Here is a 25,922-nt window from a genome sequence, read left to right on the forward strand (position 1 = left end):
ATAGGAGGTTCTCTGTGCTTCCCGCGCACTCGCGCAGTGTCGTTATAAGGCGTTGCCATGGTTACAGAGCCAAACAATGCGTTTTCAGTTTTTTCGATACTGCGCGCATGCGGGGAAAGCCGGCGGACGCTGGCTTTGGGGAATAGACCTTTATGTAGGGTTTTAAAGATCTATGCACGACCCTGTAAATGACTAATAACAGTAATAACAGTTCGGGAGTAGAAAAAGTTTTTTCCCCTCACTAGCTCGGAAACACGTGTTTTGTCCTTTAATACCAGCGGGTAAAAACGCATTTTATCCCCTAGTGGGTAAAGTAATTTGACCTTGAATAAAGTCAATTTAACTGCTTTTAAGTTGATAAAAGTAGGTGAATCTAGTAATAATGATGATTTACCACCTGTGGAACTACTGGAAGCAGTATTAAACGCATTTTTAGCGTTGTAGTTTCCTCGCTGTAGTGAGGGGAAAAGTTTTGTGTTACACTCGGGTGCAAATGTATTTTATTTCTCGTGTGTAAAAAAACTCGCAAGTTCAGGATTCTATTCTCGAACCACTCGCTTCGCTCGTGGTTCAACTATAGAATCCTTTCACTTGCTCGTTTTTCAATTCCACACTCGGCGTTAAAATACAACTTTGCCCCCTTGTATAACAAATAACTATTTTACTACTCCTGTAGTGTTATTCGTCATTTACATGTTGTGCATAGATCTTTAAAACCCTACATAAAAGATGCCAGCCGGGGCCCAACGCCTCGCGCACCCGCCACACATACGATATAGCTCTTAAAGCTTTGTTAGGAAGCCTTTAATGGATATAGCGTGGGTGCGCGGGGCGCCGCAGCTGGTGGCGGCACGGGGGAAAGTGCGAGCGACAGGGTGAGTGCAGGAATAGAGGGGAGGCCGATGTGTCAAAATACAGTAAACAGTGCGAATTTCACGAAAGTTAGTTAGTTAGGTTAGAACTGTGATCACACAGAAACAAAGGGCTTACAGAGTTAGGTTTAGGTTAGGTTAGAACTGTGACCAAACAAATAGTTAACAAATTGTACAATTTTAGAAAAAATCATAATTAAAATAATATTATTCGTAATGAAATCGGACTTCAAATAATATGGAAACCAATAGAGACCCGATTTCATGTCTATTGAGCTAAATCGGATCAGTTTGACCCAAGGAACAATTTTACCAAGCAGCATCGCCACAGGCAAAAGAGCAAAGTCGCTGGCCTTACTTATCCTACTGGTCACCAAACACAAGTATGGCAAAGGGAAAATGAGCATAGTTTGAAAACTATAAGTTCTAGCTATATACTTCCAAAGACAATATTGTAGAGAATTTTATAAAGAACATACTTCTCTTATACATTATTATTGTAGCTTTTATGGTTTTTATTAAAATATAAAAAAAACTGAAAAAAGGGACCTAAAAATGAGAGGAAAGAGGGGAAACATTGACACTTCGGCGTGTTTCTACTTCTATTTTTTCTTATAAACCTATATACATGCCAAGTTTCATGCTTTCTGCCAGCAGGGACTAGGTATACATTCATATTAATTCTCCGTTTCCGCCCCGCAGTACTATGCTATTTTAGATTTTTCATCACATTTGCTGTTTAAAGGTCTCATTGCGTCTTCGTGTACTGAAGAATAATGTACTATTTTATTCCCAAGGGAATAATGGATTTGGTTTTAAAAATTAATACAATCCGTACAATAGGCTAGTTTCCAACTAGTCAAATCAGCTTCTTTTTAAGAACTGTCAAAACGGTTTGCTAATATGGAATTACTATGAAATACTGAGGAGTGACGTCACGGTCAATTCATTTACTTTATATCTTTCTCTTTGACTTAATAAATATAAATTGTGTTTAAACATAACTACTGTCCACATTTTTCTTCTACTTAGGTGGTGCTTTATTTCGTGCACTGCATAAAATATTTTATTTCAAGTATAAGGAAACTAGCCTATACTCAGACAAAGGATGTTTCAATCAGCCAAGGATTTTTGTTGCACAACCAAAATTTGACTATTAAGCTATAAAAGATATTATACGGTATGAAAAATGCATTTTATTTTTGTTTTAGAATTATTTCAGTGTGTTTTGCATTTATTTCGTAAATTTCATTCAGATAAATCGTTATAATTTATAATCTGACAATATGTTCTCGACTCGCGCTTGACCGCGTGCCAGCGCGAGGCGCCCACCGTTGCCTAGCAACGGAGAGTACCTACAACAGATCAAAATTAATGAATGAATAATAAGTAAAAATTTAGTTCAATTATACGATTTATATGCTTTTTTGAACATTGCATTTAATTTATATGCAGGATTTTCGTGTTTGTTTTCGTTCAAAAAGTGTTTGTTATCAAAAACAATGGAATTTAATATGAATAATCTGATATAGATGAAGATACACCACTGGTCTTTGTGCCGTCGTTGCGTTGAAGGTTTTGCCTTATGACTTTTTTTTGTATTTTTCTCTCAAATGTGATGAAAAACATTGTGTGTAACTCAGGAGGTAAGGATATTAAATACTCGTGTCTATATTCACTCCAGCCTGCGGATGTCGTGAATATATCAGGACACTCGTATTTAATGACCCCCTTACCTCCCTTGTTGCACAATGTACTATTAAAAAAATCCTGCTTGAATTTTTTTTCCTGCATAACATAATGCATGTTAATTGTTAAAGTAGTTTAAGTTAGGTATTTTAGTTTTTTGACTGCATCTACGAGTATGAACACGTATTTTTCTCTATAGCACACATTCTTTTTTTTGTTTTCTCTGTTTCTATTTATGTTAAGATATATATTGTGTTGTTCTAATAATACCTATAGGTATCAAATACTTAAAAACTGTCTCCTATCTATTAAGCCAACAGTTTCTAATGTTCTACGTATGTACATAAATGTCGCTGGCTATGCCATTAAGTTTATTTTGATTGTTCTACATGTAATAATACCTATATTGTATTGTATAGTTGTTTGTTATCCCTAAAATAAATAAAAGAATATAAAATAAATAAAATAAAAAACCTGATTTTCCAATGAATAATAAAGTCATTATCAATTTTTATTGATCATGGAAATCTTAAGTTGTAAAAGTAATTTTAGTTATACCTACTTATACATATTACTAGTAGGTAGGTACTTAGAATTAATTTTACTTAACAATCGTTAGTATTTAAGTCACTATGTCCCTAACCAATGGATCTTAAAAATCGGAATAAAAGACATTATATTAGGTATTATGGTGTTAAACATGAGTTGGTCATTAATAATAATGCACGTAGTACATAATATGATTAAATTAATAAGTAATGCAGTTAGGTATGACGAATTAAGTTGATAATTAATCACATACAAATGATGACTATACACAAGCGATTAGTATACCTATTACAGATTCAGATTAGTCTACCGAAACACCTGTTAGTTTAAGCCTAAATGGTCTACAAACGAGTGCAGAATCCGGCCGAATCACCAGGGTGCGTAGCCGAATGGCACAAACGCTCACGAAACGAAATGCTAGTAGATATCTATCTCTATCGCTCTTGCGTATTGGCGCGACAGAGCCAAACTACCTTTCGCGGCGTTTCGTTTACGTTTCGCGTCGCAGAAATGCCATTCGGCTACAGGGCCAGATCCGCCGGACCGGATTGCAATTCCTAAACTAAATGTGTAAAAGACTAAAAACATTCATTTTGAGCTGGTTATCTCGGTAAGGCTTTTTCTTCTGGCTTAATAGCTTGCAGAAAAAAGAAAAATGTCGTGGGGCTGACAATATGCCACTTCTTTTGGAAAAAGTTGAAGACACAGCCTTGGACGGCTTCCACGCGGCAACCGTCTGAAAAGAAGAAAATATTTTGAAGGTCGAAAAATCTCAACAACCGGCGACTATGCACACTACGCGTAATGTCTGCGGGAGGGGTTTCAAACTATTTTTTTTTATACCACGTCGGTGGCAAACGCCGTCACCGCAATCTATGGACGCCTGCAACTCAAGGGGTGTCACATTTATCAACTGAAATCTTCTCAAGGCTGAGGCGTAGGGTTAGAGCCGGCGTAGCTTTATTTGACGTTCATATGCGCATTGTAATATGCCTACTTGAAAAATATTTTTTTCATTTTCAATTACTTATGTAAATTGATAAAAGTGATTAAAGGGCCTGGCCGGACTGCCATGGTAAAATCGCCCCTGGCTAAATATGAAATATTGATATGCAGGATTATTCGTATTGTTACTACATGTACTACTACTGAATATTATGCCTCAAACTATTTCCGTTTATGAAAAAAATTAAAAAAAAGAAATTTTGTTTTTTATTTTTTTCTTTAAAATCGCGTATCCGATTAACTTGTTCTTTGGATATTTTATAGATATATTAGGGATACATCAATTAAAAAAAAATGAACTTCCTGACTTTTTGTTAAGTACATTTTTTTTTAAATTTATGTTTTAAATTTTTTTTTACCACATACGAGTTAGCGACACCTACTATATTTTCATATAATAATCGCGATTTTATACTCTATTACATATATTTTTATCAAAAATATTAGTTTGGATCAACAATGTCAAAATAAGTTATTTACGTTATGTATTATTACCCTTTAGTACTTAGTACGTTGCTCCTGGAAAGTGATGTATGAAAATTTTGGCATAATTAATGGAAGATTTTTATTTTAATTGGGATATGTACATTATAGGCCGACGTTATTTTTCATCAACCCTCCCCACCCCTCCCCCCTCTGCGTCACCCATCTACCCCCCCCCTTAAAGAGCCGAAAATGCGATTTTTCTCGATTTCTGACAAAACCGATTAAGATACAGAAAAAGCGTGTAGGAACGAAGTAATCCTTAATAAATTTACTACAAATCTCTCATAAACACTTTAGTGCTAGCACTTATAGTTTTCGCGCAATCCGTCACGAAAGTTGCTCCTTTCTTCAATTTTCTTTAATGAATGAAAAGTTTTCTCCTTAAATGCTTACGAAATCATCGGTTTGATAGTACTAAAATATTATAAACTCAAGAATTAATTTCAGGGGAAAAAATCACTACCATGGGCGGGACTTGAACTCACGGCCTCTATAGATTGATAGATATGATAGATAAATAACGCTAGGGGTACCATTGATTCATGTAGTAGAAAGCTGAAAGATTCGCTAACTAGAGCTCATCTTTTGGTGGCTCAGTTGGTAGAGCCCTCGAGTTTCTATCCAGAAGCCGTGAGTTCAAGTCCCATCCATGGTAGTGATTTATCCCCTTAATTTAATTATAGTCATGAGTTTACAATATTTTAGTCGTATCAAACAAATTTCGACGATTTCGTAAGCATTTTGGGAGAACACTTTAATATTCTTTCTTTAAAGAAAATTGCAGCAAGGACCAACTTTCGTGACGGATCACGCGAAAACTATAAGAGCTAGCACTAAAGTGTTAATGAGAGATTTGTAGTAAATTTAGTAAGGATTATTTCGTTGCTACACGTTTTTTCTGTATCTTCAACGGTTTTGTCAATAATTTAGAAAAACCGCATTTTGGGCTCTTTAAGGGAGGGTAAAGGGGTGACGCAGAGGGGGGAGGGGTAGGGAGGGTTGATGAAAAATAACTTCGGCCTATAATGTACATATCCCAATAAAAAAAAAATCTTCCATTAATTATGCCAAAATTTTCATACATCACTTTCCAGGAGCAACGTACTAAGTACTAAAGGGTAATAATACATAAATAACTTATTTTGACATTGTTGATCCAAACTAATATTTTTGATAAAAATATATGTAATAGAGTATAAAATCGCGATTATTATATGAAAATATAGTAGGTGTCGCTAACTCGTATGTAGTAAAATTTTTTTATTTAAAACATAAATTAAAAAAAAAATGTGCTTAACAAAAAGTCAGGAAGTTAATTTTTTTTTAATTGATGTATCCCTAATATATATATAAAATATCCAAAGAACAAGTCAATCGGATACGCGGTTTTAAAGAAAAAAATAAAAAACAAAATTTCTTTTTTTTAATTTTTTTCATAAACGGAAATAGTTTGAGGCATAATATTCAGTAGTAGTACATGTAGTAATAATACGAATAATCCTGCATATCAATATTTCATATTTAGCCAGGGGCGATTTTACCATGGCAGTCCGGCCAGGGTGGCTAGCCGAATGGCACAATCGCTCACGAAACGCTCACGAAACGAAGCGCTAGTAGATATCTATCTCTATCGCGCTTGCGTATTGGCGCGACAGAGCCAGCGGCGTATCGCTTTCGTTTGGCGTCGGAGAAATGCCATTCGGCTACGGGGCCAGGCCCTTTTTTCGTAGCTGTCGTAGGTACCTACTATTATAATATTGCAAGTCTGTCCTGTTATCAAGTTAAGAGCGCTATGACAAAAAAAGGCGATATATTGTAAAATGTACAATATTTATCGGCAAAATTGTACACTTTACTCATACTAAAAGACAGTAAAAGTACTTGTTTCAGTTAGAAAATCTAATTAACTGTCGGTTCATTAAAAAACATATGGAAGAAAAAGCTTTTTCAATTAGTAATGATTTTTTTTCTGATGCTCGTTTAGGAAAAACCGCGCGAAGCACAGATTTCGGAGCTCTTATTATGTACAATTTGATAAGCTCACTCTCATAAATGCGGTAAATTTAAATTCCTAATATCTTGTACTTTAGGCCCATTAAACAATATTTATCATTTAATCCTTTGAAATTGAGAAATTGAAAGTAAAACGAACTCAATTTTGTCTTGAAAATACATCGAAACAAGTGATCATTTCTCCGAAAATCTACATGTTATCGAAGTTATTTTAGTATATATAAATAATCTGCACAATGTGCTTAAATTGCTGTTATCCATTTGTCGTTATAATATTTTATCATGATTTTTTGCCAATTTTTTGAAAACTAGCCTTCCTGTCGCTATTTTACCGGCGACGGACGCCTGCGATTTCAGTGCCGCGCCGGAGCTCGAGGAGGTGAGACGTATGTCGCTTCGCTCTCCGAGTTTTCATCGCAAACGTCGAGAATATTTATCGTTGTGTGGGTCGGACGCCTTGTTTATACACGGGCTATCCTCGCATTGTGTGTGTGTAAACAGCGACCAACGAATTTGATCCTAGATCCGTAAATATTTGCTTTTGTAATATTTTGTTATGTTTGAATGTTAAAGTATTACAACGTTATGATGATAAATATGCGAAAATTACAATACGATCAAGATGATAAGACACATCAAGATGGTACTCGGGATCTGATGATGGAGCCAGAAGGTGGTCACCAGTACCAGTGAACCATGTAAGTAAACGACTTCGTGTTTAGGCTCGTTGGGTTCGTCTCAACAAGACCTTTGACAAGAGGTGGTACTCAGGGTCTGATGATGGAGCCAGATGGTGGTCACCAGTACCAATGAACCATATGACTAAACCACTTCGTATTTAGGCTCAATGGGATCGTCTCAATAAGACCTTTGACAAGAGGTGGTACTCGGGATCTGATGATGGAGCCAGAAGGTGGTCACCAGTACCAGTGAACCATGTAAGTAAACGACTTCGTGTTTAGGCTCGTTGGGTTCGTCTCAACAAGACCTTTGACAAGAGGTGGTACTCAGGGTCTGATGATGGAGCCAGATGGTGGTCACCAGTACCAATGAACCATATGACTAAACCACTTCGTATTTAGGCTCAATGGGATCGTCTCAATAAGACCTTTGACAAGAGGTGGTACTCGGGATCTGATGATGGAGACAGATGGTGGTTACCAGTACCAATGAACCATATGACTAAACCACATCGTCTTTAGGCTCATTGGGATCGTCTCAATAAGACCTTTGACAAGAGGTGGTACTCAGGGTCTGATGATGGAGCCAGATGGTGGTCACCAGTACCAGTGATCCATGTAACTAAACCATTTAGTAATCAGGCTCATTGGGTTCTTACTTCTTCTTAATAAGACCTTTGACAAGAGGTGGTACTGAGGGTCTGATGTTGGAGCCAGATGGTGGTCACCGGTACCAATAAACCCATGTAACTGAACCACTTAGTTTTTTTATGTTATTCAAATATGCGAGTTGATTTTTGGTGACCACAATCTCTCTCCATCATCAGACCTTGAGTAACACCTTGAAGTAATTAGAATTATATTTGACTTATTTTATCATCATATTAATATATACTTTACTCTAATACTTATCATATAACAAAAGCAAACATTTGGGATGGGATCTACTTAAATATGATCACAGTTTATAATTATTACTTTAAATTTTTAAATAAATTTTAACGTAATTAATATTATTTTGCGCTATATTCTATCTTTTCGTACAAAATAATGTTTATTAGAAATCAAAAGTTTATATCGAGATAGTAGATTGTGGTTGTTATCAAAATTCCATAGGAAGGATCAAGATTGTTTTGTCCATTATTGTAGTGCGAGCGAGTGATAAGACGTGCTAGAAAGGGTCGGCATATTGGGCTCGCGCGGCGGGTAAAATACCTAATTTCGCCCGACGCCGAAATGTTATAACGCTCTTAACTATTTAGGTATTACTCACTTCTCTCTAGTAATAATGTCAAGTCTTTCGGCGTGGTGAACTGATCGTATTGGTGTGTGCCTCTCGGTATAGTATTCAGCACGTACTCTGCTAAGCATATCGTTGTGAACTGCGACAATCTAGTTCTAGTGGGAGTCGTGAAGAAAATCCTTCCTCCTGGCTTCAGCGTGTTTATGCAGGATTTGACGAACAATTCCTTTTTGTCGTTTTCAATGTGTTCTATTATTTCTGAAGCCACTACTCCGTCATAAACGTTGGCGTGATCTTTTGCGTGTTCCTATAAAAAATACATTTAAAATTGAAAATTACAAATAAGATATTAAGTAGATATGATCCGTAACAAGTCTAATTCGCTGTTGGAATGACTTTATTTAAAATATTAACACGAGAGAAAAAAAAACAATAAAAAATCTTGACATTCACAGTTATTACCTACCACAGAACACCCCACTAGAAGCCAAATGCAAGCGATATTGTTCGAGACGCAAATCACCAATCCTTGCGGGGTGAGGCGGGCGCGCACGGTGCTGCCATTGGTCGTTTCAAATAATGGCGCGCCTTTATGATTAGCAGTAGGGATGGGAATGGGACATGTCTATTATAGACAATGGTACCGGTACCAGTACTGTGGTGAATTTGTTTTGCAACAAATTATAATATTATAATTAAATTATAATAAGGCCTAGTTACCCTTCGGGTTGGAAGGTCAGATGGCAGTCGCTTTCATAAAACTAGTGCCTACGCCAAATTTTGGTAGTAGTTTCCAAAGCGGACCCCAGGCTCCCATGGCCTTGGCGAATGCCGATGCCGGGATAACGCAAGGAGGATGATAATTGTGATAGCATCTCAATAAAAATCATTCTAGTAACTAATAACTAAACTGTGCATTTTTACTTACGTTTACTAAGTTAAATAACCAACTAAATATTCTAAACTAATCAATGAACTAAATACCACTACAGACTCTACAGATTCTAGATAATTATTCACTATTACAAATCTGCTTTCTTTTATATTTCATAACATTCATTCATTACATCTCGCATCATGCACTGCAAATACCACATTTATGCAGATGACATACAAGTATACATTTCATGTAAGCCATCAGATATCAATAGTGCCATACAGAAATTAAATCAGGACCTTACCAGAATATCAACATGGGCCACAGAAAACTGCTTGGTACTTAACCCCAGCAAAACTAAGTACATTGTGTTTGGGAGTAAGCATCAACTGTCTAATGTTGATATTTCGGAGAATGTCATGCTGATGAATGTACCAGTTGATAGAGTGTATGAAGCGCGCAACCTAGGTCTCCTTATGGACTGTGGATTACGATACGAGAAACACATTGCAGAGACTATTAGAAATTGCTTCTACAGACTTAAGGTGTTGTACAAAATTCGTCCATACTTATGTGAAAGCCTGCGCATTCAATTGGTTGAGTCGCTTATACTGTCAAAATTCAATTACGTGGATGTCGTGTTTGGGCCAAGGCTTCTTGCTAAAACTAAAAGACTCATTCAACGTGTTCAAAATGCATGTGCTCGCTTCTGCTTAAACATTCCTTTGAGAGCTCATGTAACCCCGTATCTGAATAGTCATAACATTCTTAAAATGCAACACCGGCGTAAACTTCATTTGGCGTGTTTGCTCTTTGGTGTGCTGAACTTCAAAACCCCTGGATATCTTTTCGATAAACTATCTTGCGTAAAACTCCGTGAACGCCGTGAGTGCACAAGCCATTTGTTGACGCCACGTCATGCGACTGCCGCTTTCCGAGGTAGCTTCCGGTTTTCTGCCTCTCGTTGCTGGAATATAATCCCACCCCTTTGAGGAACCTGCAAAGTATTCACAGTTTCAAATTAAAGCTTAAACAGTATTTGTTCGATCACCAACTTAACCAAGAAACCTGCGCACTTGACACGAGTTGCCTGTAGTTAATACTCTCTATACTCACCACAATGTTTATGTTCCATCGGCCTGGGAATGGAATCGACAACTTGCAAACCTTATTAAGATAGTTGTTCAATTGGTTTATATTTGGTACAGTTTTGTAATCCATCCTCATTATCACGTCACGTTGTTAAATCTGTTGTCTTGTGTCAATTGTCATCTTTAGTTCATGTAACGTCCGTTGGCGCTAGTACACGAGCGTTTAATGTCACGCCACGCTATATCCGACCGGACTGATTCAGGTTCGGTCGCTATCAAAACATAAAGTCCGTCTAGCCATGTTTTTATTCTTGTCATGTTTTTTATTTTTAAATTATGCTTTTTTTGTTCCTTTTGTTTCTTCTTTTGTATGTTATGTTACCTTCCGTGATTTTTCTCACTTAATGGTCTCACCGGAAGACCAGCGCTGGAAGTCGCCAGCAATATGCTGAGGTGAAGCCATTTCGTGGCACTTTATTACTATTTTATGTCAGTGTAAAATTGTTTATTATCTGTGTGCTTTCGAATAAAAATATTCTATTCTATTCTATTCTATTCTATTCTATTCTATAAAATGGTAGCACATGGTACGAACGGCAGTACGAAGTTCCCGCAACAGACATAAACTAACATGGCCCCATGCCTAGTCGTTTACGTGAAAGGGATAGCATATCACATTGTTAACTCGGTAAAGAGGGATGGACGCGCCTCGGCGCCGCTCAGCACAACCATATTGACCAGTATAAATGAACTCCGCGGACAATAAACAATATTCAACAAAATAATTAATTTGACTTAACTGTGGAATGTTGTTCCATCTTTTTCACATTGTTTTTTACGTTGTTGTATATCTTTTTTGTGGATTGTTAGAAGACTTGCCACACCACTTTATGCTGTAAGAGACCATTGTTTGCAACCAAAATTGATTATTTAAGATTTTTTCCCGAGCGGACACGGACACTGTTAGCGGGTCGTATACTTGGGCGCTACTGATCGGTGTCGCACGCGTTCAAACTTTTATAAACCTGATTTGTCGTATGCTTGGTGACCGCGAGTCGCCCTGTAAGGGCCATCTTGTTGTATTGATCTGTGTTACCTACCCTACAAAAATCAATTAAATAAATGATCATATGGATCGTCATAATCATAACCGGGATGTACTGTTTTCGTTTACCTCAATCGAAGTTCATATTGTAACGTCTAGCACGGGAAGCATGGTCGCGCGATAGACGATAAAATATCAGGCCGTCCCTATCGCACTTACTAATAGTGCGATAGGGACGGCCTGCTATTTTATCGTCTATCGCGCGACCATGCTTCCCGTGTAGGACTGGTAGATAAATAAAAAATCTACCAGTACCTACGTTAACAAATTAATTTATTAAAAAAAAATTAAAATAGGGTCGTGGGTGGTCTAGCTAGGTAGAATTTTTATTTATGTGTCCTACCAATCCTAGACGTTACATTGGCGCCCAACGTGGGGTTTGAGTTTGACAATGACAGTTATTACCCTATAATAAATTAATAGTTTAAAAAACACTATAAAACACGCTTTTATAAATGCACGTAAAAGCCAAAAATAAATTATGGATCGTTCAAGTTGTCTCTATTTGTGAGCTGAAGTTTAAAAACTATGTGCTTTTAATTATAATATTTGATTGTAAAAGCGTGGGGCGCTGGAACAGGAAAGACGTTTTGTATAACTTGCTGATAAATCAAATTATGCTATGCTACGGGAACGAGGTTACACAGATTGACGCGCTAACTGGAGTTGCAGCATGACTAGTAGGTTCTACATTAAACAGTCAAATCAATTAAAAGTCAGTGTTCAAAGTAGGTACCAGTTTGTCGAACTCAGACAAAATATGCGCTAGTAGCGAGGAGAGTCGACAGTCACCGACACTTAGAACGCCGCTTTTTTCCGGTAATCAAAGTACAAAAGGGGAAAGTGTCTACAGTGACAGGATGCAGAGTTCTTGTTCGTGGACGAGATATCTTTGGTTCTTTTTGGTAACCCTTAGGCGGCATATGTAAACGTTATGTTCTTATGCAACTTCATTCGCCAGGAAGTTCGGATTAGTATTTGTTTACAAGAAAGTCTTTCCTGTTCCAGCGCCCCACGCTTTTACAATCAAATATTATAATTAAAAGCACATAGTTTTTAAACTTCAGCTCACAAATAGAGACAACTTGAACGATCCATAATTTATTTTTGGCTTTTACGTGCATTTATAAAAGCGTGTTTTATAGTGTTTTTTAAACTATTAATTTATTTTATACTTTTTAGTCATTAATAATGAAATACTTTTAACATTTATACATAAATTTATTTCAAGTAGGCGGATTTTACATGCCATTTGTGGCTTAACGTGTACTTATTGCTAATTGCTACTTAATAATAACCAGCGGCTACCTTCTTATTACGGTATTATCATAAAAATGTTTATACCTAGTAAGTTATCCGTAAAAGATAGACCCCCTTTATTTGCTCTTAAGGGTCACAGGAAAACCATTACCCAACTTATTTTAAATACAACGTTGATCTTTCTTTCGTGCGGGGGGCTTCGCCCCCCGAGGCCCCCTTTTCTTTACACTTAAGGATCACAAGAAAACTTTTTTTTTTGTTTTTTTTTTCGTGGGGAATGCGTTTACGCATACCGCCGGGTCTGAGGTGGTGGGCGACCCGGTCGGTTATGTGGGGCTCGAGGCTGTAAAGAGTCCCCCCTACCCACTAAACCCCACGGTGTCCTCTCACCGCTTTGTGTGCGGAGTCCCGGGAAGCTGTAAAGTGCATTCGCGGCCCCACAGCGGCCATCCTGGATCAGAATCCCTCGCAGGTCAGGCGATGAGCCGATCGGTCCTCACTGTGGGAGCGCTTCCTGGACACAAGGGTCGCACTATCCAACTCGAGAGCCAGCGTATTGGGCGGGGGCGCTCTCATGCATCCCTCGCCCGCTGGCTGTCTTTAGGGTGGCAGGTTCCGCTCGTGAGCGGCACGTCTGCGACCTATGCATCACAAGAAAACCTTAACCAAACTTATTTTAAAAACAACGTTGATCTTTCTTTTATGCGGGGGGCTTCGCCCCCCGAGCCCCCCTTTGTTTGCTCTGAAAGGTCACAAGAAAACGCTATCCCAACTTATTTTAAATACTACGTTAATCTTTCTTTTATGCGGGGGGCTTCGCCCCCCGAGCTCCCCTTTGTTTGCTCTTAAAGGTCACAAGAAAACGCTAACCCAACTTATCTTAAATACTACGTTGATCTTTCTTTCATGCGGGGGCTTCGCCCCCCGAGCCCCCCTTTGTTTGCTCTTAAAGGTCACAAGAAAACGCTAACCCAACTTATTTTAAATACAACGTTGATCTTTCTTTCATGCGGGGGCTTCGCCCCCGAGCCCCCCTTTGTTTGCTCTTAAAGGTCACAAGAAAACCTTAACCCAACTTATTTTAAATACAACGTTGATCTTTCTTTTATGCGGGGGGCTTCGCCCCCCGAGCCCCCTTTGTTTGCTCTGAAATGTCACAAGAAAACGTTAACCCAACTTATTTTAAATACTACGTTGATCTTTCTTTTATGCGGGGGCTTCGCCCCCCGAGCCCCCCTTTGTTTGCTCTTAAAGGTCACAAGAAAACGCTAACCCAACTGATCTAAAGTACTACATTGATCTTTCATTCATGCGGGGGGCTTCGCCCCCCGAGCCCCCCTTCGTTTGCTCTTAAAGCTCACAAGAAAACGCTAACCCAACTGATCTTAAATACTATGTTAAACTTTCTTTCATGCGGGGGGCTTCGCCCCCCGAGCCCCCCTTTGTTTGCTCTTAAAGGTCACAAGAAAACGCTAAACCAATTTATTCTAAATACTATGTTGATCTTTCTTTCATGCGGGGGCTTCGCCCCCGAGCCCCCCTTTGTTTGCTCTTAAAGGTCACAAGAAAACGCTAACCCAACTTATTTTAAATACTACGTTAATCTTTCTTTTATGCGGGGGGCTTCGCCCCCCAAGCTCCCCTTTGTTTACTCTGAAAGGTCACAAGAAAATGCTTACCCAACTTATTTTAAATACTACGTTAATCTTTATTTTATGCGGGGGGCTTCGCCCCCGAGCCCCCCTTTGTTTGCTCATAAAGGTCACAAGAAAACACTAACCCAACTTATCTTAAATACTACGTTGACCTTTCTTTCATGCGGGGGCTTCGCCCCCGAGCCCCCCTTTGTTTGCTCTTAAAGGTCACAAGAAAACGCTAAACCAATTTATTCTAAATACTACGTTGATCTTTTTTCATGCGGGGGCTTCGCCCCCCGAGCCCCCCTTTGTTTGCTATTAAAGGTCACAAGAAAACGCTAACCCAACTTATTTTAAATACAACGTTGATCTTTCTTTCATGCAGGGGCTTCGCCCCCGAGCCCCCTTTGTTTGCTCTTAAAGGTCACAAGAAAACGCTAACCCAACTTATTTTAAATACAACGTTGATCTTTCTTTTATGCGGGGGCTTCGCCCCCCATGTCCCCCTTTGTTTACTCTGAAAGGTCACAAGAAAACGCTTACCCAACTTATTTTAAATACTACGTTAATCTTTATTTTATGCGGGGGGCTTCGCCCCCCGAGCTCCCCTTTGTTTGCTCTTAAAGGTCACAAGAAAACACTAACCCAACTTATCTTAAATACTACGTTGATCTTTCTTTCGTGCTGGGGGCTTCGCCCCCCGAGCCCCCCTTTGTTTGCTCTTAAAGGTCACAAGAAAACGCTAAACCAATTTATTCTGAATACTACGTTGATCTTTCTTTCATGCGGGGGGCTTCGCCCCCCGAGCCCCTCTTTGTTTGCTCTTAAAGGTCACAAGAAAACGCTAACCTAACTTATTTTAAATACAACGTTGATCTTTCTTTCATGCGGGGGGCTTCGCCCCCCGAGCCCCCTTTGTTTGCTCTTAAAGGTCACAAGAAAACCTAAACCCAACTTATTTTAAATACAATGTTGATCTTTCTTTTATGCGGGGGCTTCGCCCCCGAGCCCCCCCTTTGTTTGCTCTGAAATGTCACAAGAAAATGCTAACCCAACTTATTTTAAATACTACGTTAATCTTTCTTTTATGGGGGCTTCGCCCCCGAGCCCCCCTTTGTTTGCTCTTAAAGGTCACAAGAAAACGCTAACCCAACTGATCTTAAATACTACGTTGATCTTTCTTTCATGCGGGGGGCTTCGCCCCCCGAGGCCCCCTTTTCTTTACTCTTAAGGATCACAAGAAAACTTAACCCAACTTATTTTAAATACAACGTTGATCTTTCTTTTATGAGGGGGGCCTGGCCCCCCGAGCCCCCCTTTGTTTGCTCTGAAAGGTCACAAGTAAACGCTATCCCAACTTATTTTAAATACTACGTTAATCTTTCTTTCATGCGGTGGGCTTCGCCCCCCGAGCCCCCCTTTGTTTGCTCTGAAATGTCACAAGAAAACGCTAACCCAACTTATTTTAAATACTACGCTAATCTTTTTTTTTTTTTATGCGGGGGGCTTCGCCCCCGAGCCCCCCCTTTGTTTGCTCTTAAAGGTCACAAGAAAACGCTAACCCAACTGATCTTAAATACTACTTTGATCTTTCTTTCATGCGGGGGGCTTCACCCCCCAAGCCCCCCTTTGTTTGCTCGTAAAGGTCACAAGAAAACGCTAACCCAACTTATTCTAAATACTTCGTTGATCTTTCTTTCATGCGAGGGGCTTCTCCCCCCGAGGCCCCCTTTTCTTTACTCTTAAGGATCACAAGAAAACTTAACCCAACTTATTTTAAATACAACGTTGATCTTTCTTTAATGAGGGGGGCCTGGCCCCCCGAGCCCCCCTTTGTTTGCTCTGAAAGGTCACAAGAAAACGCTATCCCAACTTATTTTAAATACTACGTTAATCTTTCTTTCATGCGGTGGGCTTCGCCCCCCGAGCCCCCTTTTGTTTGCTCTGAAAGGTCACAAGAAAACGCTATCCCAACTTATTTTAAATACTACTTTAATCTTTCTTTTATGGGGGCTTCGCCCCCCGAGCCCCCCTTTGTTTGCTCTTAAAGGTCACAAGAAAACGCTAACCCAACTTATCTTAAATACTACGTTGATCTTTCTTTCATGCGGGGGGCTTCGCCCCCCGAGCCCCCCTTTGTTTGCTCTGAAAGGTCACAAGAAAACGCTATCCCTACTTATTCTAAATACTACGTTGATCTTTCTTTCATGCGGGGGGCTTCGCCCCCGAGCCCCTCTTTTCTTTGCTCTTAAGGATCACAAGAAAACCTTAACCCAACTTATTTAAATACAACGTTTATCTTTCTTTCTTGCGGGGGCTTCGCCCCCGAGCCCCCTTTGTTTGCTCTGAAAGGTCACAAGAAAACGCTAACCCAACTTTTTTAAATACTACGTTGATCTTTCTTTCATGCTTTCCCCCTCGAGCCCCCCCCCCTTTTCTGTTCTTATCTTCCGGCACCATCATCAGGCCTTGAAACCTAATCGTAGTCATAGTTCATTACAAGACTTTTCTAAGAAGCCCAAAAACAGCTATGATACGATGTTCCATCATGTAGTTCCAGTTCATATCTTCCGGCTCCATCATCAGACCTTGAAACCTAATCGTAGTCAAAGTTCATTACAAGACTTTCTTAAGAAGCCCAAAAACAGCTATGATACGATGTTCCATCATGTAGTTCCAGTTCATATCTTCCGGCTCCATCATCAGACCTTGAAACCTAATCGTAGTCAAAGTTCATTACAAGACTTTTCTAAGAAACCCAAAAACAGCTATGATACGATGTTCCATCATGTAGTTCCAGTTCATATCTTTCGGCTTCATCATCAGACCTTGAAACCTAATTATAGTCAAAGTTCATTACAAGACTTTTCTAAGAAACCCAAAAACGGCTATGATACGATGTTCCATCATGTAGTTCCAGTTCATATCTTCCGACTCCATCATCAGATCAGCTCAACAGTACCATATTATTGTATTGTCATCGGAACTACATATAGCTGCCAATTTTCATTACGCTACGATCCTTGGAAGATGGTTAAATTAGCCTCCGCAGATTCCATTACATAGTTAGTTACATACACGACGACCTAATAAAAGCGTGTTAACATACACGACGACCTAATAAAAGCGTGTTAACATACACGACGACCTAATAAAAGCGTGTTAAAAATAAATTAAATTATCACACGGATCGTCATAGCCTGAATGTAGTGTTTTCGTTTACCTCAATCGAAGTGCATATGTACGTGGGCTGTTTCCCTGGCACAGGTGGGTGAACCTGGCTGTATTCCTGGGCTACTGATATCAGTTCCTGACTGGCGTCTACGCCGGTCATCTCTGCACCTAGTTTGGCTAGAGGCTGCAAAAAAAAAAAGTGTAATATGAGGAATATTTTCCACCTACCTACGCCTAGCTTTCTGAGGGTGTCCTGCCGTTGCGCCAAAAAACGTTTCGTCAAATTTCATTTCCCAATAATCATATCGCAATAGTTTTATTTCCCAAAGTATTGTTTGGCAAAGGTATGTTTCGCAATGAATTTGTTTGGTCAAATTATCATTTGGCACAATTTTACTTAGTCAAATTTTATTTAGACAAAACTTTATTTCGCAAACGTTTTTAATGGCAAAACTTATATCCCAAAAACATGTTTGGTCAAAATTTCACATCGCAAATTTTGAAAATATTTAGGCATTTGCATTTTCATTTCTACGGGATTAATTTAATTTACCGAAGATTTTTTTGCCAAATTTAACTTAAAATTGTCAAATGATAATTTCGGTTTTATTCCTAAGCCTTCAGTTGGACAAGAAAAGTTTGCTCAACTTTATTTTTGCCAAATTAATTACTGGACAAAATTATTTTGTCAACTATTTTTTTGTCAAAAAATGTTTCTACTAAGTACACCATGCAAAACCACGTTTGACTTTAAATATTACAAGGCATAAATGTAATGTAATAATTTTATTAGTATTGTAACAGAAAACTCGTTTGCGACAGGGTCAGTTTAGGTGCGACGACGAGCGCCTCTTTCATATATTTGATCGCCACTGTCCGAGGTGTGGTAATGGTAATTTTTTTGAATATTATATAACTAGCTTTATTAATAGTGTGTGAACCTGCCTTAGAAATCTACATTATTTGTGGTCATGGTTCGTTAATATTTCTTGTATGTGGGTAGCTTTTGCACATTGTAATTTTTCCTCAGTCACCCGTTGACCACGAACGCTGTAAAGAGTTCGAAACGTCGGGATGAATTTTAAATTCATTATACGCGATTTAATCCGTTTCCATAGTTTTATTTCATAATTCTATTTCTATTAATTTAATTTTAATTAATATTCTGTAATGTTGACGTGTAAAAGTGCCCATGTGACCTGAATAAATGATTTTGTATTTTGTAAATTTTATATGTATGAAATAAAAAAAAATATTAAGGATAGGTATTAAATTTAATGGTTAGGTACTTATTTCTGAACATACCTACCATTGTCAAAATTCCTCCTCCGCACCCATGTCTAAGATCTTTTTTTCCAAGAGAGGAGTACTGTTTCTATGATCATGTGAAGAAGTGCTAAGCCGTCTCTTACAAATGGCACTCTGTGACAAAAACATCTAAGTACATTATGACTTTATAATTTAGCATCATAATAAATAAATATATAAATAATAAATTCGCATAGCACACGGATGGACTAACGTTACATTCGCTCTGCGTATTAATAGGAATAACATTCGGTTTCATTAATCATGCCTTAGTCTCACTCGTAATTTATTTATTTATTTTCTGATTATGACATAAAACTATACGAGCCAAGAGAGGAGTACTGTTTCTATGACCATGTGAAGATGTGCTAAGCCGTCTCTTACAAATGGCACTCTGTGACAAAAACATCTAAGTACATTATGACTTTATAATTTAGCATCATAATAAATAAATATATAAATAATAAATTCGCATAGCACACGGATGGACTAACGTTACATTCGCTCTGCGTATGAATAGGAATAACATTCGGTTTCATTAATCATGCCTTAGTCTCACTCGTAATTTATATATATCTGGTTCTTGCTAAGGAGAAGCGATATATAATTATAAGGTAACGGACCCAATCATGGACAGTTTAAGAAAAATTTTCGCCTCTTTTCGATATTTCACTGATAAATGTAAAAATTCTACCGCTAAGCGTGTTAAATCTTGAATGTCCTATCCTTCTTTTACATTTCAAGCGTATTGCAGAATGGATACTCCTATTGGTTTATTCATAGTTAACAAATTAAAAATAGGTGTTTTTTCTCCAATTATGGACGGCAGTTCTCCAGTAATGGATCCCCCATTATGGACTGTGAAATAAGTTTAAAATTTTACTTTTAAAGCCAACTGATTCTCAATGAGTCAATATTATATACCATAAATACAATTAGTTTGAGTTATTTTAACATAGGATTGTTTCTTGTAAATTTTGGCTTTGTAAATTGTTCCTTGTCCATCATAGGAGGTAGGCAGTTTTTCGGTTCCAGTAATGGACACTCGTAAAATAACGCCATTTCTTTATATCTTTGGAGCAACAAACTAGTATGTTTTATACCTTATCTCATGCTTAATGCAGTAAGTAAAACGCATTCAAGTTTACACCGAGTATTATTTTTTTATTATTTTATACATGAACTCAACTCTCTTAGCAACATTACTAAGAATTCGTCTTGATATTTTTTTCAGTAAACTGATGAATTTGAAATCCTTCAGAAATAACCGAATTAATTGAAACTTCAAAATGAAACAGCTCTACAACTCTAGTTTATGGTACATAGCTGTCAGTTTTTAGAAACTAATTTTAGATACTTATTTTTAAGGATTTGTGTTTTTTTGTCCATAATGGCATCACCGTCCATTATGGGGTATTTCACCTTATACCCAGAATGTTGCGCGAGGCCATTGAGATCAAGAAATAACCAAACTTTAATAGAGAAGATGGCTTTACTTTACCACCGGTATTTACCTTTTTGTATTTTGTAAATTTTATATGTATGAAATAAAAAAAAATATTAAGGATAGGTATTAAATTTAATGGTTAGGTACTTATTTCTGAACATACCTACCATTGTCAAAATTCCTCCTCCGCACCCAATGTCTAAGATCTTTTTTTCCAAGAGAGGAGTACTGTTTCTATGATCATGTGAAGAATGTGCTAAGCCGTCTCTTACAAATGGCACTCTGTGACAAAAACATCTAAGTACATTATGACTATAATTTAGCATCATAATAAATAAATATATAAATAATAAATTCGCATAGCACACGGATGGACTAACGTTACATTCGCTCTGCGTATTAATAGGAATAACATTCGGTTTCATTAATCATGCCTTAGTCTCACTCGTAATTTATTTATTTAGTTTATTTTCTGATTATGACATAAAACTATACGAGTTTTATACATAAAAAAACCGGTCCAGTAACGACGGAGATATCGAGTCACAAACATAAAAATAAACCGGCCAAGAGCGTGTCAGGCCACGCTCAGTGTAGGGTTCCGTAGTTTCCCGTCTGTCACAATAAGTGTCCTCACTTATAATTAAAAAAAAAAACTATAATTTAATAGTCACAGCAGTCCCGACCCCATCATCTCGAAATAGCCCAAAGTACAGCGCCATCTCTCGGTGAATTGGGTTACTAATTTATACAAACTAGACGGGTCGACTTATTTCCAATAAAAAACCTAAAAAAGGTTGGCAACTCCTTGTTTATCATAATATCAATAATATGATATTATGCCGGTTTTGCCTTACTTATATGCTGGACTTTCCGAGTACGCATAATTATTTCGAAGTTACATATTTTAGAGCATAACTACTTAAAACTATAAAGGGAAAGCGTTTTGAGCGATTATTAAATTACTACGTACATATACATAGTGCACAAATATTCCGACTGCTTCTATTTTAATTTTTTGCGGTACTACGATGAACTCGATGTTCGAGTTCAAAACACGTTAATTGTTTAGGTACCTACTAGTGTTCGTCCTAGAGATATCCATTGAAAACCAAAGGATTAAGGATGAAAAACTGGTATACCTTTGGGGTGTAGATATATAAATACAAAAGTTATAGTCAGTAGACGCAGCGCCGGCCCGTGCACTCGATCAGGGTAGAGCGAGTTTGAGTTTCGGCGCCCTTGGGAAGAAGGTTCACCACATAGGAAAAGAAATCGCAAGCGTAGCGAGCGCGAAATAATTTTTTTCATAGTATTGCCGTAATTTGAAGATTAACGCTATACACAATTTACGGATTTCATCATACAGAGTGCGAAAGGGACAAATGGTTGAACTTTCGTAGTTGCACCCTAGTATATAGTTACGTGTGGCTGAACGTGAATATCATGTACATAAAATAACAAACAAAATGGAGCACTATAGTGGCCAAGTCAGGAAAGCAGATTCGGAATCTGTCCTAATTAAAAGAACAGATAAGTATAAATACTAAGCGCGAGCGAAGCGAGCGCGATTTTTTTTCCTATTGACTCGATTAATTAAGACAACCCGCCAGCGGGGAATCCGCGAACTTTCAAGCTTTTATCGTCTGCAGAGCTGCGGTCTTTGACATATTTTGAATTCACAGGGCGCCTATGTTCCCGACTTTTAGGCCTTATATTTCGCCATCACTATTATTTTTATAATACTAAGAGTTAATTAAGAGATTTACTGCGGACTCGATCGTCACCGTCGGGATGCCCATTTCGGTATTTTGCCACCGAGTGATCTGAGTGCTTTGAAATTCGCTCACCATCTGCTGCGACTCACAAATATGCGCCCCTCTGAGACGTTTCGCGCCTTTGGCTTTATGAGGAACTCCGCTTTGGACTATCGGGTAGACTCATATTTTTGCATTTTGATAGCAACGTAATTTTGCCGTTCGCCGCACAACGTGGTTCGTAAAGGGCTAGAATCCTCCTTTTACGGCGCCCTAGCAACAGCACCCTTATGAATGGCAATATGGTGCAACTTTCCACTTAATCTGAATTACAAATCTAGATTTTCAATAGGTGGATTCATTTCCGACTCCTCTCGCCATTTTGTGATATGTGCGCGACCACGTTTTTTTGTATGGACTTTTCCACATTCTCGATTTTGGCGCCCCCTTACCATGTGGCGCCTAGAGCGGCCGCTCCACTCGCTCTACCCTTAATCCGGCCCTGAGTAGACGGACTTCCCTGATAGAAGGTCTTCCCGACACTGACCTTAGTCACTATATATATACCTACTACGTGTACTAGGTACTCGTACCTATACCTAGCATCGATCTGCATCTTTAGGTATCTCCAGAAACTTGTATTATGTGGTTATTTTCATTGTGGAAAAGTTTGTGTACCTATGAGGTAGGCTTGTGCCGTTTCGTTCGTTGATCGGAGCGCTCCGATCTCGTTCAATCGCTCCCATGAACTAGTTCGCTCTTTTAGGTCTTTTGCTCATTTAGTTCAGCCAGACCAGCGATCACTGCGGTCGGAAAGATCAGAACGAATGGGACCGAATAGTGTCAAAATTATACGAATAGTCCACAGATAGTAACATTCCGGGCCGAAAGGTTGTAAGTAACCGAAGTTTAATATGAAAACTTGACTTTTTTTGTTGCTCTGCTAAGTAGCTCTCGCTCTCGGTCGGCGCAGTCACACATTCGTTCTTGATCCAAACCGCTCGCGCTCGCCGATCCTATACTGAACTAAATGAGCAAAGACCGATTCTCAGACCACGGAAAGATTCAGTTCATTTTGGTCATTGATGGGATTTTATTCCTAACAGTTCATAGTTCGTGAACGACACAAGCCTACTATGAGGATAACTGACGACCGGTCTGGCCTAGCGCGTAGTGACCCTGCCTGCTAAGCCGCGGTCCCGGGTTCGAATCCCGGTAAGGGCATTTATTTGTGTGATGAACACAGATATTTGTTTCTGAGTCATGGATGTTTTCTATGTATATAATAACGCTAAGAGTGCTATGAACTATGAGTGCTATGACACTAGAAATAGACATAAACTCGCTGTGCCTGCCTGAGGCCACCTTAAAGTTAAGTTAACTTAGTATAGGTATTTCGTCGGGAACTGTACCTAATTAGTTAATTACATGTTTTTTAACGCAATCCCCGCTGATACAGTGTATTTGACACTTGACAGATTTTAGCCAAGTATGTGAAGAGTACCTACCTAAGTACCTATACATACCTAATATACCTACCTACTATCGACATTTAAATTGATACTTGCCTAATCAGGTTGAATCTATGTAACACTATCATGGGTCCGATGGGGTCCCACCACTGGTCCCTTAACTTTGAATGCTGTTTGACATCTCTAACATCAACAGTTGATATATTTTCGCCCTCTTTCTTGGCTAATGATGTTGAGCAACCAAATGTGCGAGTCTTTGGTGACATTAATGATCTGAAAAAGAAATATTGTGGGATTATTTCGACTCGGAAACAAATTATGATTTTTCAGCACACCGATTGCGAACTGCGGGCCGATTTTTGAGTCTCACGTGTTCGAATTCAGAAAATTGACACTGAAAATAATAAGCAAGTCACCGTTTTCAACCGGTATTTTAATGACAAAATCCCGTATGCGAGATTCAGAAATCGCCCTCCTGGGGGCCGATTTTGGAATGTCGCCTATTTATTCGATTTCGTGAATTTCGTTCAATAATATCTCCACTACTAGCGATTTAAATTCTACTAATAGGATCAAAAACGCGTGGTCTTCACCACTAGATTTAACTTACTAGCCGTCCTTTTTCAAAAATAGCATTACGTCGTTTGCCACAGACTTTCGAACGGCGCATTCATGAGTTCGAGATTCAAAAATCGGTCCCCTGGTAAAGGCTCTTTGATTCTTTGAAAACGGATGAGCTAGTTGCACAAGAGTGCAGAGTAATTTTATACAAATTTTAACTTGATATGAGCTTTAAATTATGATTATGAATAAATAATATGCACACTAGAGTAACGACGGCTTGCCGGAACGATTTAAAGACTCGAGCTTGCAATATCCGTACGTAACATATAAAAAATACCTACCTATGTAAAAAAAACTACGGTAGGTAATACATACTAGAAATTTCATAACTCCCTAGAGAGAACTCCTCGGCCTGCATGCAATTGCACATTTACTGTGGGATTGTAATTAAATAGTTATTTGTGTTATTATTATTCAGTACCTAATATTCTTAATTAGATGTCTGTGAATGAAATAATTTTATTTTCCCCTCACTAGCTCGGAAACACGTGTTTTGTCCTTTAATACCAGCGGGTAAAAACGCATTTTATCCACTAGTGGGTAAAGTAATTTGACCTTGAATAAAATCAAATTAACTGCTTTAAAATTTATAAAAGTAGGTGAATCTAGTAATAAAGATGATTTACCAGCTGTGGAACTACTGGAAGCAGTGATAAACGCATTTTTTGCGTTGTAGTTTCCTCGCCACAGTGAGGGGAAAAGTTTTGTGTTACACTCGGGTGCAAATGTATTTTACTTCTCGTGTGTTAAAAAACTCGCAAGTTCAGGATTCTATTCTCGAACCACTCGCTTCGCTCGTGGTTAAACTATAGAATCCTTTCACTTGCTCGTTTTTCAATTCCACACTCGGCGTTAAAATACAACTTTGCCCCCTTGTATAACAAATAACTATTAATTTAATAATTAGTATTTACTCTATTGTGCTATGAGTAGATAAGTACTTACAATGAGCAAAACATATGTTTGCTAGCACGAAATTGCAGTGAAGTCATCTTGTCGGGTAAGAGCCCTTATTTTCGTTTATAATAACCACCGATAATAACAATAAACAATATTTTGTAGTCTTTATAATACAAATCCGTATACAATGTAACTAAATGTATAAACGTATGTTCGACCTGCAGTCACACTTTGTACTACCGTTCACTGAACAAGGACATTTCTTACTTCTAGAATAGAATGCAAACCATAGAGTAAATAATAGTACCTAAAGTACCTAGTACCGTACAGAAATAGTACATTATGTCAGATGCCGGGAAAGAAGGGCTTACAGGCCGAGTACTTACAGCCGATGCAGTGCGAAAAGATTGCCTTTGTATTGTTACGGAAACGCACGAACGTGTCATGCTATTTCAGTCAGTCTCAGTGCAAGATTTACTGACATTGACTGAACTAGCATGACAAATACGAACGTTGCCGGAAAAATGCGAAGGAAACCCTTTTCGCACTATATCTGTAGGTACCTATAATATCCTAATTATCTTATCCGCGTCAAACGAGATGCGAAGATAAATAAGTAAGTACTTGTGAATTATCTTGTGATTATATTATAATAATATATTAGGCGTCTATAATTTAAGGTAGGGTAAGATGGTTGACAGTGGATCACTCAATTTTTCGGAGGCCATATCTC

General features: G+C 38.3%; 1 protein-coding gene across 2 annotated transcripts; it reads right to left on the reverse strand.

Moving 5' to 3' along the window:
• Nucleotides 1-3,074: 3,074 nt before the first annotated feature.
• On the reverse strand, nucleotides 3,075-25,408 carry LOC125229913 (ubiquinone biosynthesis O-methyltransferase, mitochondrial-like). 2 transcript variants are annotated; one of them, XM_048134853.1, is made up of 6 exons: nucleotides 25,235-25,408; nucleotides 23,762-23,938; nucleotides 20,604-20,718; nucleotides 17,731-17,865; nucleotides 8,568-8,844; nucleotides 3,075-3,846 (listed from the first exon to the last, which is right to left on the reverse strand). In XM_048134853.1, the coding sequence occupies exons 1-6, from the start codon at nucleotides 25,279-25,281 to the stop codon at nucleotides 3,713-3,715; spliced, it is 885 nt and encodes a 294-aa protein (XP_047990810.1). In that variant the 5' UTR covers nucleotides 25,282-25,408; the 3' UTR covers nucleotides 3,075-3,712. The 2 variants fall into 2 exon arrangements, with proteins under 2 accessions (XP_047990810.1, XP_047990811.1); XM_048134854.1 differs by lacking the exon at nucleotides 17,731-17,865.
• Nucleotides 25,409-25,922: the final 514 nt, after the last annotated feature.

Source organism: Leguminivora glycinivorella, chromosome 9, assembly GCF_023078275.1.
Source record: "Leguminivora glycinivorella isolate SPB_JAAS2020 chromosome 9, LegGlyc_1.1, whole genome shotgun sequence".
In the NCBI taxonomy this organism is placed as follows: domain Eukaryota; kingdom Metazoa; phylum Arthropoda; class Insecta; order Lepidoptera; family Tortricidae; genus Leguminivora; species Leguminivora glycinivorella.